Below are 15,277 nucleotides of genomic sequence, written 5' to 3'. Positions count from 1 at the left end.
TATCAACCTAACCTGCCTCACAGGGTTGTAGAGAAAAGGAGATAGAGAGATGCTGTGTATGCTGGTATCCTCACACTACTTCATACCACTCTGAAAACATTTCCAATACGCCTATACGTTGTTGTCTTTTTAGGAAGTGGAGATACCACAGAGAAAAGCATGACATCGATAAAATTCAACTTGCTTTTTTCTCCAGCAGATATCTCCCCTGATAGTTCTGCTCAATAGAAACACTGCATCCAAAATAGCTGCTGCAACATTTATTATTGCATATGGGAAGAGTTCAGAAATGGCTCACCACATTTTACAGCACAGTACATTTTCACAAAACTAAGCATTAAAAAATCATTAATGGGGGAGAGAAATCATAGCTAGCTTGCTGTGTCACCAAGACAGAGGTACTAAATAAGCATAACACCCCAAATGTCAGAGATAGAGTTATATTTCATTTTAAAGCTTCTCTTGAGTTAGCTAGCTAGAGGTTAAGGCACCAGGCTAGCCTCATGAATTCTAGTCCCACCTAGATGTCTGGGTGGCTTTTTGGGCCAGTCAATCTCTCTTAGCCCAATTCACCTTACAGGATTATTGTTGTGAAAAACATAGGAAGAGGAAGGGATATTAGGTATGTTTGCCACCTTGAGTTAATACTAAAAATAAAAAAGGTGGAATGTAAAAAGTAATCTAATTTAACCTATCTAAATAATTCTTCCTTAGTTTTCATAGATGTAAATTGTAATGGATTTACTTCCAAACAATTCATATCTGAACTGAACTCAGCTAATAGCTTATTCTTCCATTGGTAATGGTTATTAAGGAACACTGCATTAACCTATTTTGTCTCCATATTATCCAAACCTATAATTGGGAGCAAATATTAGCAGTTAAACTTCCACCATTTAAAGCTCTCTTCTTTTTATTCCAACTCATAATATAAAACACTGAAACAAGTCCTTTAAAGAGAAAAAAATAGATGCTGAGCTATAGCCATCTTTTATCTGACAAACAAAAATTATATAGTCAGAAAGTCCATTCCAATTTGGCCACAAATCGGGCTGCTGTGAAGCAGTACTTTGTAAATTCCATGCGTACTTTCATTTGTGCTGGAAACTCAACCCTGTACATTGTTTCAAACTGCAAGGATCAACCCGGTTGATCAACCTGAGAACACCGGTCTTAAATGATAGGAGTAGTCCCACAGCAAGTTCTTTTATAGGCCAATGAATTTCTGCTTGGGTAACATTTATAGTTATTTATTTCTTCAGTAACACAGAGAGAAGGAGAGGTCTCTTTTCCCCTTTAACTAGTGTCTAAGGACTCCAAACAGCAGCAGCTTTCCCAGGATAACTAAAACTTACTCTTAAAAGAAAAATAGCCAAGGTGAGAGGGAATCTTGTCGTTATAGACCAGAGGCAGATGGCTAAGATTAAGAGGACCTGAAACCTCTTGGCCTGTTGACTAGTCATCATAATGTTTGGAGGAAATAATATTTTTCTCTGCTACTTTTTATAACTGACAATCTCAGTCTGAATTGTGAAGTGAAACTTGTAACTAAAACTTATTTTCAAAGCTGTAAACAAATCCTAAAGTCTCTCTATTGTGTCTTAATACAAAACAGTTGTAACAAGCACCATCCATCTCCTTGGGATATTTTAAAAGCTGTCTCCAATAAGGCTGATAATTACTTTTCTGCCAGGGGATATGGCTCCCCCCCTCTCTCTCCCATTCTCCCTCCCACCCACCCTCTCTTCATGTGTGTGTGTGTGTGTGTGTGTGTGTGTGTGTGTGTGTGTGTGTGTATGTGCATGAGATTCGTATAATTGCCACTGTCATGCATATCATTCCTCTTCCAGAGATTTTAGCTGAAAACCCATGCTATCTACACAGTTATGCTAGAAATCATTGCATCAGTAATGCTACATTTTTATATTCTTTCACTGAAACTATCGTGGTCTTTCCACTCTAAGTTATTACTGAAATAATGGGCAAAAGGTGGAAGAGGAATTGCAATGAGCAGTTTTAACTGGATTAGAAAAGTCTGAGCAATGCCCTCCTCAGAGCCTACCACAGAAGAAGTACAAAATTATTGATGAGTCAATCAGATTCAGTAGTGCTTCCTGAGGTCATTCTGTCTGAAGAATACCTACTTGCATCAATGGATATTAATTAGAGGGCAGGGGATGAAGCAAACCAAAACAATAGGGCTTCTATCACAGGACAGCACCCACCATCTTGATGGTTAATCTCCAAATTATCACTGATTCCATTTCACTGGTACAAAAGAGGAGTGCATAACCTGAGACCCAGTGCTACACATGGTGCTCACGCATAATCTTACTTCAATCTCAACTTTCTTCTCTGTCCTTTAAATTGCCCTCTTTTATTCTATAAAGAGCAGCATGGATCCTTAATACAATGTAAATTCCTGTTCTAAATTGGGAATAAATGTCCCATTTAAGATTAGGCCCTGACTATGCTAAGCTATTCAATTAGAAACAGCACCTTCAGTAGCAAAAGGAGAAAGAATACAAGACAACACTGGTTTGAATCCAGATCAGGACTCCTTTCCCTCAGAAAACCACTAATGATGCTTTAGGTAAGGCCTGTCAAACTGGTGGCCTGTGGGCCAGATGTGTCACATGCAGGCTATGCCCACTCCAGCTCAGCAAAGGCAAAAATGTTGTGATACATCATGTGACACAATCAAATTTGACACCCAGGCTTTAGATACATACGTAGAATTGCATTCTCCAGTTGACTGATAAGTTGGAGATCAGATGGCCCAGAATTTCCAAGAATACAGCTGTTTGGCTGCCCAGTTGAAAAGGCTGGTTTACTGATATCTTGTGGACCCTGGGTGGGCAGATCTGAGGTTTATTACAAAAGAATGCAGAAAGTATGAAAGAAACACAAAATGGTAGAAACACTAAGAGAGAAAAGGGAAAATTTACAATCTCATTTAGAAATGTAAACTCTCATGCTTTGCAAGTTATCTGCTTTAAATAGCTGCAAATATTTATCTCAAATTAAATGAATCATAAGATCTAATAAATAGATTCTCTATCTAATTTGTGAATTCACTATTAACAGTTATATTTAGCAATCATTTCCCTCTTGTCAACTCATTGTTTCCAAAAAGTCATTCCAATCTGGAGCAATAACTATAAAAAAGCAGTTGGGGGAAAAATGCATTCAAAAGTATCATGGTGGCCAGACAGGAATAGTCAGGAGGAAACAAACACTGCAGGCTTTGTTCCATAGTCCTGTTTACTACAGCTAGCCACCATGAATATTTTCTGCAACAAACACTACAAACCCCTATAGCAAATTGAAAGAAAAAAATGAACTGAGTTCATATCAGCTGATAAGCCATTAGCAACAAATGCCTATTATTGTTTTTTAATCTTCCCAGCAGAAATACTATGGCCAGATTCCACTCTAAATGAACCAATAAATATAAATGTGTTTCACAATTACTGTTATACAAACTGAAGAAGGACCAGACGTTCCTTTGATCTCATGCTCAGCTACTGCCAGTATAATTAAGCTCACCTCACTACTCTCTTGTACTGCTGCAGTGGAGAACCATCCCATTTTTAAACTCTCCTCCAGAAACTACAATATACTTAACTGGTCATTTAGAGATTGGCATCTATGAAAATGTTACAGTGTTTGAGAAAAGAAAACACCCAGAGTTCAGGTAGACAGTATTTTCTGATTTGGTCTGTCCCAAAATGCCTCCTTAATAGTAAGTAAATTACTCCTTCCTTGATGTTTTTTTTAAAAATCATCTAAGTAGACTCTACTGCACTTTGCAAAAAAGAATGATACCACGAGTTTGTATTTCATTTTGCATAATTCTAGTTTGGAAATAAATCTTTTTTAATTGAAAAAAAAGCATCTTAGGAAACTATTCTAGTGGTCATTAAGGAACGTATGCAGAAACCGTACCCATTGCACATATTGCCTTTCCAAGACTCGAAACGATGAAAAATTACCTATATCTATATTGTTTAACACTGTTTTATTTTACAGTAATTACAAGAGAGCATGCCAATAATTATATTGCTCCAATTAGTTGGCTGGTTTAATTTTTTGTACTACATTTGCTACTACACAACAGATATATAATGTCTATGTATACAATTATACTATTGTTTACCACTTCAGAAGTCAAATAAATAAATGCAGTATAAAACTACAACAGCAAGAACTTAAAAACACATCTGAAAAGCAGGAGTCGCGAATAAATCTGAACTCAACTCACAGACCAGAGAAAATATAAAAATAAAAAATTGCTGAGTGGCTAGAATGGAAATTAATAGAACCGGAAAATTGGGAAATCAATGAAACATAGATGAGATGTTACAACAAAGGAAAAAGGGTTTCCTGCAAAAAAATGTAGGAAATTTCTCCTAAGATGCCCAAGGGAAATGGGTATGTTTTTCACAGTTCAAATATTTATAATTTATTTATTCAATGTGTATGGCTGCCCATCTCACCTAAGTGATCTCACAACAGTTGGTATACAAGCCAAACTGAATGCTATGCCACAGATTCCTGCCATGTGACCTTTTAGTTGTTACTGAATAATCATTCATTTGCATCCACTGTTTTGTGACATAATGAACATCCTGTTTCTTCAGAACTATTACTCAGTAACTGAGTTCCTCTAAGCACATACTTATGTTATCATCTAGTCACCCTATCTTCTGTCAACTTCTTTTGAAGCTAACAATCTCCTCCACTGACTCTTGCTTTTGCATTAGGTAATATTTAAACTTTAGTTCCATTGTTAAGGATTCCACTGAGCAGTCTGATATGATCAGCATACCAAAATCTGCTATTGCTTCTCCCAGCAATTTTGATTTTATTTTCTTCTACTCCAGCATTTTTCATGACATGTTCTGCATATAAATTAAACATTCACTGTCACATTATTTATATGATGCACTCCTTTCCCTATTTTGAACCATTTAGTTGCCCCTTTTCTATTTTAACTGTTGCTCTCTAGTCATCAATTATTGGAAATAATGAACACACCTTAGATTCATGCACATCTTTCCTTATGTTGGGACTCAAGTAAACATGACCCATGGAATGTTTATGGTCTCGCCTTGTGAGAAGAGTGTATATGGCATCATCCATCATTATAAGTCTTTTGACACTTTCATCCAAAATGCACTGAACTATTTCAAAATGAAAAGTACTGGATATTTTTCTTCAATATCCAATAGGTGGAGATGTTGTTCAACTGTCAACAATTATGCTGAACAGAGACTGTGTGCATTAACTTTAAGGGCCTAAAGATGTCTCAACCATTAATCTATTCCAGTAGCATTTAGGATTAGAAAAACATGTTTCTTGATATAATATTCAGCATTTCTGCCCACCCATTCCGGTTCAGTGATTTAAACTTTATATGGAGAGAGGATGATGAACTTCGTATAACATTTATTTTAGGAAATACTGTTTGGAAGCCGTGAAGCGTAATGTGCTCCATTCAAGTGTCTAATTAGGTCCTAAAATCCACTGAAATGATAACGTTTTCTAGCTCCAATTTCACTTTTAAGTCTGAAGCAAGTCTTAACATTTCACTGCTATTTCATACATCTCAACATTATTCAAGGGATCAAACTTCATGTCTTCTGTTTCCCAGTCACATATTTAATTGCTATTTAGAGAGCAAGAAAAATGCAAGAGATTCTGCTAAGCTAACCTTTGGTCACTTGCTAAAAATATACATCCATCAATTTTTTTATAAAAAAAAACCTAGTAGCCATTGCTCACAAGATGCTATAGGATGCTTAATTTTTTTCAAGGTCAATAAATGTTGATCCCAACATACAAATCTTCAAAATTATACCTTCCCTTTAAAACACCAAAATCATTTTAGTCATTTTCCCCATCCTTTATTCATCCATTTAAATAAAGGAATCAACTGCTAATTGAGTTCAGGGAAGCATTTTTAGGTACAGGTATGTTCTGTTTTCCTTTCATCTTGAAACATAACAAGATGGAAGACCTTTATGAAACTGTAAAATATCAGGCTAGATAGTGTATGAGAAGGTAATTATCAAAACAAGTTAGGAATGATGGTTTATGTAATTCTTATATTCGTCACTCTCATTGGAAGTCAAGATAAAATTGAAAGTTAGTAATAAAAAACATACATCTCTAACTCATTTACAGGAATACCCTTGAGTTTCATGATGGTTGTACTGGGATGAGAGTGTGGTCAGGCACTAGTGATAAAGGGGTGATTTGTGACTTGCCATTTTCACCACAGCAGCTGCTTTGAGAACAAGCAGCCTTCCATATCAGCCACTGTGTAAATTTCAAATGAGACTCAAAAAATTGCCTACTTCTGCTCTATCCCTAAAGGCATAATTTCAGTATTTCTATACAGCTGTCAACTCCAAGTGCAGGGCTACAGCTGGCAAAGCACCAAGGATGTTCTGAATGTATACATGCAAAGCATAATAGGGGCCCACATGTTCTCTAAATGGAGGACCAAATGTAAGTATTCTGAATGTATAATTCTTTGAAGGTCATGGAGTATAGAAAATGTGTTTTATAATAATAAACCCTGGTTTAAGTATTCTGAATGTATAATTCTTTGAAGGTCATGGAGTATATAAAATGTGTTTTATGACAATAAACCCTGGTTTTATTGGTAGATAGAAAGATAGCAGAATGCTTTCACAAGAGGCACATGGCCACCTCAAGTAAACAATTTCACTATTACTCAAGTCCCTGTACACTTTGTATTATTTTTCTTCTCAAGGAGAAGGGTCACAATTTTATTAGCTGTAAACAGTGCACTGATTATATTTTTACTGTGACAGGAACATCTCGTTTATTGAAGTCATGAATTTACAGCTGCTCAGTTTTACAAACTATTCTGGTGTGGTGTTAATGCCAAGACCTAGTAGGAAGCCCAGAGCTCTGCTTGACTAAAGACACCAAGGAAATAGGCATACAAGAGCAACAACCCAATACTGGGCGCTAAGAATCCACAAGTAGAGACCTAACTCCTGCATAAGATAGGAAACTTTGGTTTCAAATTGGACTTAAGAGATTGACAAAGAAACAGAACAATCAGGGAGAAATGGTTAACCTTGGATAGATTGGAAGCAACTTACATTCTCTCCACTGAACAAACTACATATCGAATCATATTAAAATAAATCTACAAACTATGCTCCCCTAATTGTGAAAATCCATTGAAGAAAACCACATGCTTTGTGACTAGATCCCAATTTTAGCTATTTTCATTGAAATAATCTCAGACAGCAAGACAGGAACAATCTGTGCCCAAAATCATACTGAACCAGTACATTAATCTGACTTTATTCAATTTACAGTCATTTCCTTGCCCACAATGTAGCACTATGCACTGGAAGGAGCGGTCCACAGCCATTCTGATTTAATGTAACCCAAAAGATAATTTTTTTTCTAACAATCAGATAAGCTATTCTGGGGAGGAGGAGAGGGAACAAAGGGTAGGCATACAAAACAGAAAAGACACTTAGTGATTAGGTAAGCTCATTTAAAAGCCAAAGGAAAACAACACAGCTAAAAATGGTATTTATTTTTGTAAATCAGATTTTAACTAGCTTTTAAATATTTGCAAATGACTGTCTTATTATCATTCAGTTAGACATAGAAAAAGAAAATGAAAGGTTTTTTTTGCATGTACACAAATTAAATGCAAGTTTGTATTGATTAGTATCTGCACAGGAATAATTTAAGCTTTCGCTCTCAGTTTCTGTGTATCATCGAGCATTGAGTATTGATTACACATCCTTGACTATGGCTGGTTTATAGTCAATTTGTAAATGGCAGGTCTCTCTCTCTCTCTCTCTCTCTCTCTCTCACACACACACACACACACACACACACACACACACACACACTCTTTTTCTTAACCTATGGTATTGCCTCTTGCTAAACATGTTTTGCAGGGTTTTATAACATAATCAAATGAAGCAATACTCAAATGTGAGCAAAAAATGTGTATACTATGTTTTTGTGGACTCTTTGTTGCAGACAAAAGAAATTCTCTTCTGATTCCATGGATTCTCTAGTTACCCTGGACCCAAATATCAGGCCTTTCAATACTTTACACCTTACCCAGGGCACAGGTACTGCCAGGGAAGCAATGTTCTTCACACAAACCAAGGTATGGGGAAACTACCAGTTTTACAAGTTCTTCTAGTTGTATAAATGCCTTAGTGGGACCTGTAGGTTCATGGACTCCCTGAAACATAAACAAAATATATATTTTGTCAAATACCTGGAGTATGCAAATCAACACATTTTATTTGCCCATTTTTATTTTTCTAATTTGACTGAAGAAAAGAAACTTAAATATGTATTAGATTATGATGTAGATGTTATAAGTTATATCATTTTCTATAGCACTATTTCTCAATATCAACCAATATGTTGGCTGGAGAATTCTGGGAACTGAAGTCTACCTATCTTCAAGTGAGAAGGTTGAGAAACACTGTTCTACAATACCCTACCCTACTAAATACCCTACTAAATGCTCTCAACAGCCAGCTCAAGCAGGCTATTCCAACAAGTCAAAGAATATAAGCAAATTATCTTTCCCCGGGACTTGTGACCCAATTGGGAAGTGATGGATGTTTTAATTCTCTTGCAAATTATTCCAGCAACTTAAGACAGCATTCCTAATGTTTTCTCTTTTTCTTTCTCCCAACATCAGAATTGTAACTAGGGAACATTGGCAAGGTGGGAGGCTGGTTAGAACTATCAGAGTTGTAATTGGGGGGGAAATGAGAAGAAGGCAAACATTCATGCTCGGAGCTCAGACATGGTAATTTAAAACAAGCCAAACAAAACAAAAACTATTATCCTTGAAACAGTCACTGAAACCCCTATATTTCAACATTAAACTTAATTTCATTATTCAGAAAACCAGATTTTAGATAGCTCAAACTTTATCAATGAAAGACTGATGTCAGAAATCCAGCCCTCTTAATTGAAAATACCTTGCCCAACACACATGATTAAGGCTGCATCATGTTGACTTTCTCCATAAGAGTCATGCTTACAGCATGAGACTAGAGACATTTGGGCAGGAAGGCATATCATCAATATCTTTCTGTGAGACAGACCCGTGATATAGGGAACCAATATTTGCGGGTCCAGGCCAAAGACAATTCCCTCTTTCATAAATTGTTTGGAAAGTAGTAATTTCACTCTTACAGTATGTTTAATGTTCATTAACAGGGGTGTGCAATACATTTGGATGTCAGTACAATACATTTCAATGTTAAAACAGATTAAAAACTTTAATGTTAAAATAGGCTGTTCCAACATCACTACGCTTCTAGTGAAAAGTTGGAATAGGATGTTTTGAGACAAAACATTTCAGAGAGGTGGAAATAAGACCATTACCCACCTGTAAAATCAGCAGCATCTGGATAATGGAGGATGGAAGGTTACTTTGGACCAGAGGAAGAATCTCATCCAACTTTACTCTTAATAAGACCAAGTCTCGGAAGCCAAGCAAAGAAATCTGACGAATTGTCAATTCTTGACCCTATATATACACAGAGAGAAAAATGGCATCCATTGGCATTGGAATACGGTTCAATCCTATTTGCAAACTGAACCCTAGGACAGTAATGCCACACAATATCGTAAAAGAATTGGAGAACATGCTGGTAATATGAACATAAACTGACAAAGGAATTATTGTAAATTAAAAGAAATACAATGATTATGCTGCCCTGTGGATAATCAGTTTGTGGATAGAAAAGCAATTGTAAAAACAGTTAACAATGGGGAAGTGGTATTCCTTTGTAGCTAGACAGGGAAAACATATTGGAAGCAGCAAGGGGTTTTAAGGGGTTTCACAAAACTTCACTATGTATCTTGGACTTTTTAAAGCACAAGGCTTAATTTATTAATTTGCCTTTGCTGGACCAATTTCAGATATTTAATAGCACTCCAAGAAATAAAATATATAAAGGTAAAGGTTCCCCTTGCACATATGTGCTAGTTGTTTCCGACTCTAGGGGACAGTGCTCATGTCTGTTTCAAAGCCAAAGAGCCAGCGCTGTGGTCATGTGACCGGCATGACTAAACGCCAAAGGCGCACGGAATGCTGTTACTGTCCCACCAAAGGTGTTCCCTATTTTTCTACTTGTATTTTTACATGTTTTCGATCTGCTAGGTTGGCAGAAGCTGGGACAAGTAACGAGAACTCACTCTGTTACGCGGCACTAGGGATATAAAATATACAGCATTTAAATAAAGTTTTTGTTTAACTTGTGTAATTGTCAAAAAGATGTGTTTTTGTTATTGGCTACCATCTTTAAAAAGCGAATGCCAAGCCTATAAAGCTACCATACCCTTCAACCTTTGTTTAAGCACTGTGTTTGCAACTCCTATTTTAATAGCTAAAATCAACTATGCTGTATACTCTCCATGGGAATTGTTTAGATATCCCCAACTAATGAACCAGAACTCTAGCTGGAGGGAATAAATGTACGTTAATCATCAATTCATAATAGGGTTAATGATACAACTAACAAGTTCATCAAAATGCAAAACAAGAATACAAGCCAAAGGCTCTGAAGGCAGAAACTTCCTGTTTTTAAAAGGGGCTGTTCTCCTTAAGATTCCAAGGGTGTGGTTATGGACAAATAAATGGAGCAGGACTTGGGAAAAAAAGAGAAGGGAATGAAATTTGTGCAGAAACAGATATGTGAGCTTCTCAGCTTGATCTAATCTTTGTTGCAATACAATCAAGCTACTGTGCAAATTTTAAAAAATAACCAAGAAGGAACATCACAGCAAATAAGTATCCACAATCCAGCAACATTAAGAATACAGAATATGTCTTCATCTACAGGGGAACATTGGCAAGATGGGAGGCTATGAACTATCCATACCTATCAATTCATGGCAAAATGATAACAAATTTTGTTTTGCCTGCCTCTTCACTTTTAATGATATGAAACCTTTCCTGATGTATTTATTTGGAGAAAAATATTCTGTTATAATTAATTGGCTTTGCTTTCCGCATTTGGCCCAAGTAATTTATATAGAATTGTTCCTTTAATCTACACATACTAGTTCATTTTTATAATTGAAATTCAATTCCACTGCCACCCTATTGTTGTGCAGCAGCAATCTACTGTAGATAAAGAGCAAAGCATCATTTTTTTCTGTCACTGACCTTTATATTATAGTACAATTATATTTTTTCAAACACCTTTTCTGTCAATGGTCCTCAGATAACTATTCTGGGAAATATTATAGTGTGGCACACATGTGTTATTCATAATAATTGAATTTCATATTATAACATTCACTGCAGCATATTTTTGATTGCTGTACTCACACTACAACAGAATTTTAGATTAGCAAATTTCTTTTGTGCTATTTATGATACTGTACGTTTATGAAGGAGAAGTGTGAAAGAGAAAGCACACTGCATGAAAACATCTCTTATAATATGAAGCTTTCATCCATTTATCTGTGCTTCAAGAAACAACTTTCCATTTTTCCGTAATATTTTGGCTCGACAATCTGCTAAACACAATCAAATGGAGTCACAGTTGGATGAAAAGCCAGAAAGACCTTCAATTATTTCTCTGTCAACCTGGAGGAAGGTTTCAAATGGCATGCTAGTGAGCTCTGTCTTTGGAATTGGTCTGCTTCAATACGCTTATTTTTATTTATTTAAAATGGAAAGCACTTGTCTGAACAGTAGTGCAGATAAAAAAGAATCCAGGACAACATTTCAATCAATAAAGCAACAGCAATATTATGGGTTGGTGGGGGGGAAGGATGTAATTTTCAGACCACATCCATCAAGGTAACAAGAAACTTTGAGTGAATCATTTCCTATATACATAGTAAAATCTATTGTGTTGACAGGTGGCAAAATTGAAGGTAATTCAAAGAATAACTATGTTGTAATCTATTTAGTATGTGGTAGAGCTGAATAGCACTTCAAATCCAAAGAGATAAAAATGCTTATGAATGGACTTGGTGGCCCTCCGTAATTCAAACATCTTGCCCTAGGACAGATGGTAAAGAAGACTTTATGATTCAACCTGCCTACAAATGTGATAGATGGAAAAAAATGATTGATTTAAGGCCCCAATCTTCCTGTGCCTATAGATGTATTTGGAATATTAAGACCAACGACCAGAAGCCAAAAGATTTTCATTTAATTTGTAATAACCTCTTCTGAGTTCCTAATATAGTCTCTGCCACTCATACTTGGAGATCAAGCTTTATATTGCAGCTTCCCATTTAAAAAAATAAAAATTGAAAACAAAAAGTAAAATCAGATGGGGCAGGGACCCTGGTAGGTCAAAAAGGAATTGCAAGATATGGTGACACCCATCTCCATGGACATATTGTTGGAACATTGAAGATTTTTCAAATGTGCACAGTTCACCAGCCCATAAAGCCACACATACCTTTTATCATCTGCTGCAAGTATAAAAAGGAGGAATAGGGAAAGGGAATAAAGAAAAAAGAAAAAAAAAGAGAAGAGAGCATGGGAAATCAAGATTCTTACAGCAAAGAAGCAAATACTGTATTTACATTCTCTCTAGTACTGTAAAAAACACCACCTTGAAATAAGCCTTGCATAAGGTTTACCTGTTGATATTTTGGGTCTAGAGGGGAAAAATAGCACCAGTAAGGGTTAGATTGTTAAAGGGATCTCTGGAGAAGCACAGGAATAGTATGTCACTTTCCTAAGACACTCATTCTACAAGAAATCTGTCCCATCAGTAACATCTCTTGCTTAGATAACATTATTTTCTTGGTCTTCTAATTAATTCCGTTACGTGGAAAAGAAAAATATTACCTTTTTTATCTCAGAGTGCCAAGTATAATTACTGGGATAATGAACACAGATATGTTATTAGTATTCCACTTGTCTCAAATGTGAAAATGGTTTATGTAAAAGGTGGTGTAACAGAGAGGATTGTTAACTATGGCACACAAATTCTTGGGCCTATTTGACAGTAAGCTGAGCCAATTTAGTCAGAGGCCAATATAAATACATTTCATGATTTCTCTGCTTCTAGGGGAACAAACAGTTCTAAAATCAGAAAATGTGAGGGGGGATTTTGCCTTGCAATATGCTGCCTTTATATACAGTATATCCCATAGAACCTTATCAAATATTTGGCTTCCTCTTTAAAAATCATAATTTAAAATTCAAGAGTCAACCATGGAAATTAGATTTATTTCCAGTTCTTCTACTCAAGTACAATGGTAAGAAAAAAGAAGCTATAATGAAGATGATTGAAGAATTCAGAGGAAAGCAGGAGAAGAAAGCACAAAATCTTGTTCTTTGATTAAATCTCAAGCCAGATTGGCTGGGAATTTTGTTATTTTAATATATCTGGAAAGTGGCCAGTTGGAGACAAAGACCTTTATCATTAGTGCATTGTCCAATTGCAATAGCAATAGCAGGAGACTTATATACCGCTTCATAGGCCTTTCAGGCCTCTCTAAGCGGTTTACAGAGAGTCAACATATTGCCCCCAACAATCTGGGTCCTCATTTTACCCACCTCGGAAGGATGGAAGGCTGAGTCAACCCTGAGCCGGTGAGATTTGAACCGCTGACCTGCTGATCTAGCAGTAGCCTGCAGTGCTGCATTTAACCACTGCGCCACCTTGGCTCTGACAATTGCAATGTCTTCTGGGTGATTAAAACTAAAATGCACTGTTAACAATGGATATTGATTTTTAAATTAACAATAACACAAAATATTGATCCAGAATAACTTATCCTTTAACACAGTCTAGATTTATAATTATTGGGTAACAGGGTTTGTGGTTTAAATTAGTCAAGAGTTTTATAACCATATCGACAGCAGGAGAAACAAGTTTAACAGCAATTCTGGTGAAATGTGTGATTCTTAAAAGTTTAAAATAGTTTTCCTTTGCAAATTAAGTTTTGTGTCTTCCTTCAATTATAGGATAAGTTTGAAATATTTTTCTCTGCCCTGTTGAGCTTATATTTAACTAGATTTACCTGAACAGGGTAAAATATAGCCTGTAGTGTAGGAAGAATTTCTGTGAAGAAGTGATCCCAAGTTTCAGATAATACATGGATACGATCTTCTCCTAAAAAAAATACAACAAACATTAGGGAACTTTCAAGAAACATGTAGTTATTAGGTACACAACTCTCATTTCCAAGTACAAATACAATCCACATATTGCTTGGCTTTGTGAAATTACTGCAGGTTGCTAAGTGTCTTCTAGATAAGCAGCAAAGGCCCAGATGAGTGATAGCATCTGGCCAACTGTGAGTGATCTTGAAAAGGTTTGGATCTGGTTAATACAAGAATGGGAGACTTTCAGGAATACTAGTTTTGGGAATCCAGGAAGCAAGCAAGGACAAACCACTTCCATCTGATGGCCAAGAAACCACATGGGTGTGCTCGCATAGTCACTAGAACAGGGGTGTCAAACTGGCAGCCCACAGGCCAGATGTGTCACACGCAGACCACAGCTCTGTGAATGGGAAAAACATCGCGAAACATCACTTGATGGCAACGTGATGCTGCGATGACTTTTGACTAGAAGCTGAACCCGGGAAGGATCCAAATACTAATTTTCACAAAGGGAGACTCAGCTGCAATAGCAATGATGACCTCAATATGGAGATCCCTTAAGGACTTCCTGGATACTGCAGTTGGTGCAGAATTTAGCTGCCATTTAGATTCTTTAGTAAGAATCACCAGAGTCACCCAATACTTGCTTTGCTGGTCTTTTACTGGTTTCCAATAGATTTCCAAGTAGAATTCAAAATGCTGGTTTAACCTATAGGTCCTTTATGATATAGAGTCTGGATGTCTGCAAAACTAGTTAAAGTAGAATTGACTCATCTGATTTGTTTGCTGCAAATGAGAATGCTGAAAGTACCTCTTCCACATGGAAGATCAGAAGAGGCAGGGCATCATGGTTACATCCCTATACTATAGAAGCGACCTATGGAGATCTGAACCGGACCAGCCCGGACAGGCTTCTAGAGGACTCTAACCCACATAACATTTAATTATTTAGAAATGTTGGGAATTGTTTAGGAAATGGTTTATTTCCAGGTATCTTTAAGAGTAGAGTAGGTTTTATAGTTATTTTTCTAAGGTATTGGTTCGCAACCTCTGATCTGTGGAGGGGAGGGGTCTACGAAGAAAATGAAATGAAAGAAATATTATGATTTAAATCTTGAGTTAAGTATTGATGGTCCATAGCCACAA

At 36.4% G+C, this 15,277-nt stretch overlaps 1 protein-coding gene across 2 annotated transcripts in view; it reads right to left on the bottom strand.

Annotated features, from left to right (window-relative positions):
- PRR5L (proline rich 5 like) overlaps positions 1-15,277 on the bottom strand; it is a 73,720-nt gene that overhangs the window by 8,671 nt on the left and 49,772 nt on the right. For both annotated transcript variants that reach the window (XM_087719807.1, XM_087719815.1), the window contains 3 exons: positions 14,047-14,138; positions 9,431-9,571; positions 8,134-8,260 (listed from right to left, as the gene is read on the bottom strand). In XM_087719807.1, coding sequence (XP_087575933.1) covers positions 8,134-8,260; positions 9,431-9,571; positions 14,047-14,138 — 360 coding nt within the window. The remainder of the gene's footprint in view (positions 1-8,133; positions 8,261-9,430; positions 9,572-14,046; positions 14,139-15,277) is intronic.

Source organism: Thamnophis sirtalis, unplaced genomic scaffold, assembly GCF_051295495.1.
Source record: "Thamnophis sirtalis isolate CommonGarterSnake01/CBP01778 unplaced genomic scaffold, rThaSir2_p1.2 scaffold_1, whole genome shotgun sequence".
Lineage (NCBI taxonomy): Eukaryota > Metazoa > Chordata > Lepidosauria > Squamata > Natricidae > Thamnophis > Thamnophis sirtalis.
This window is presented reverse-complemented; position numbering and strand designations above follow the sequence as displayed.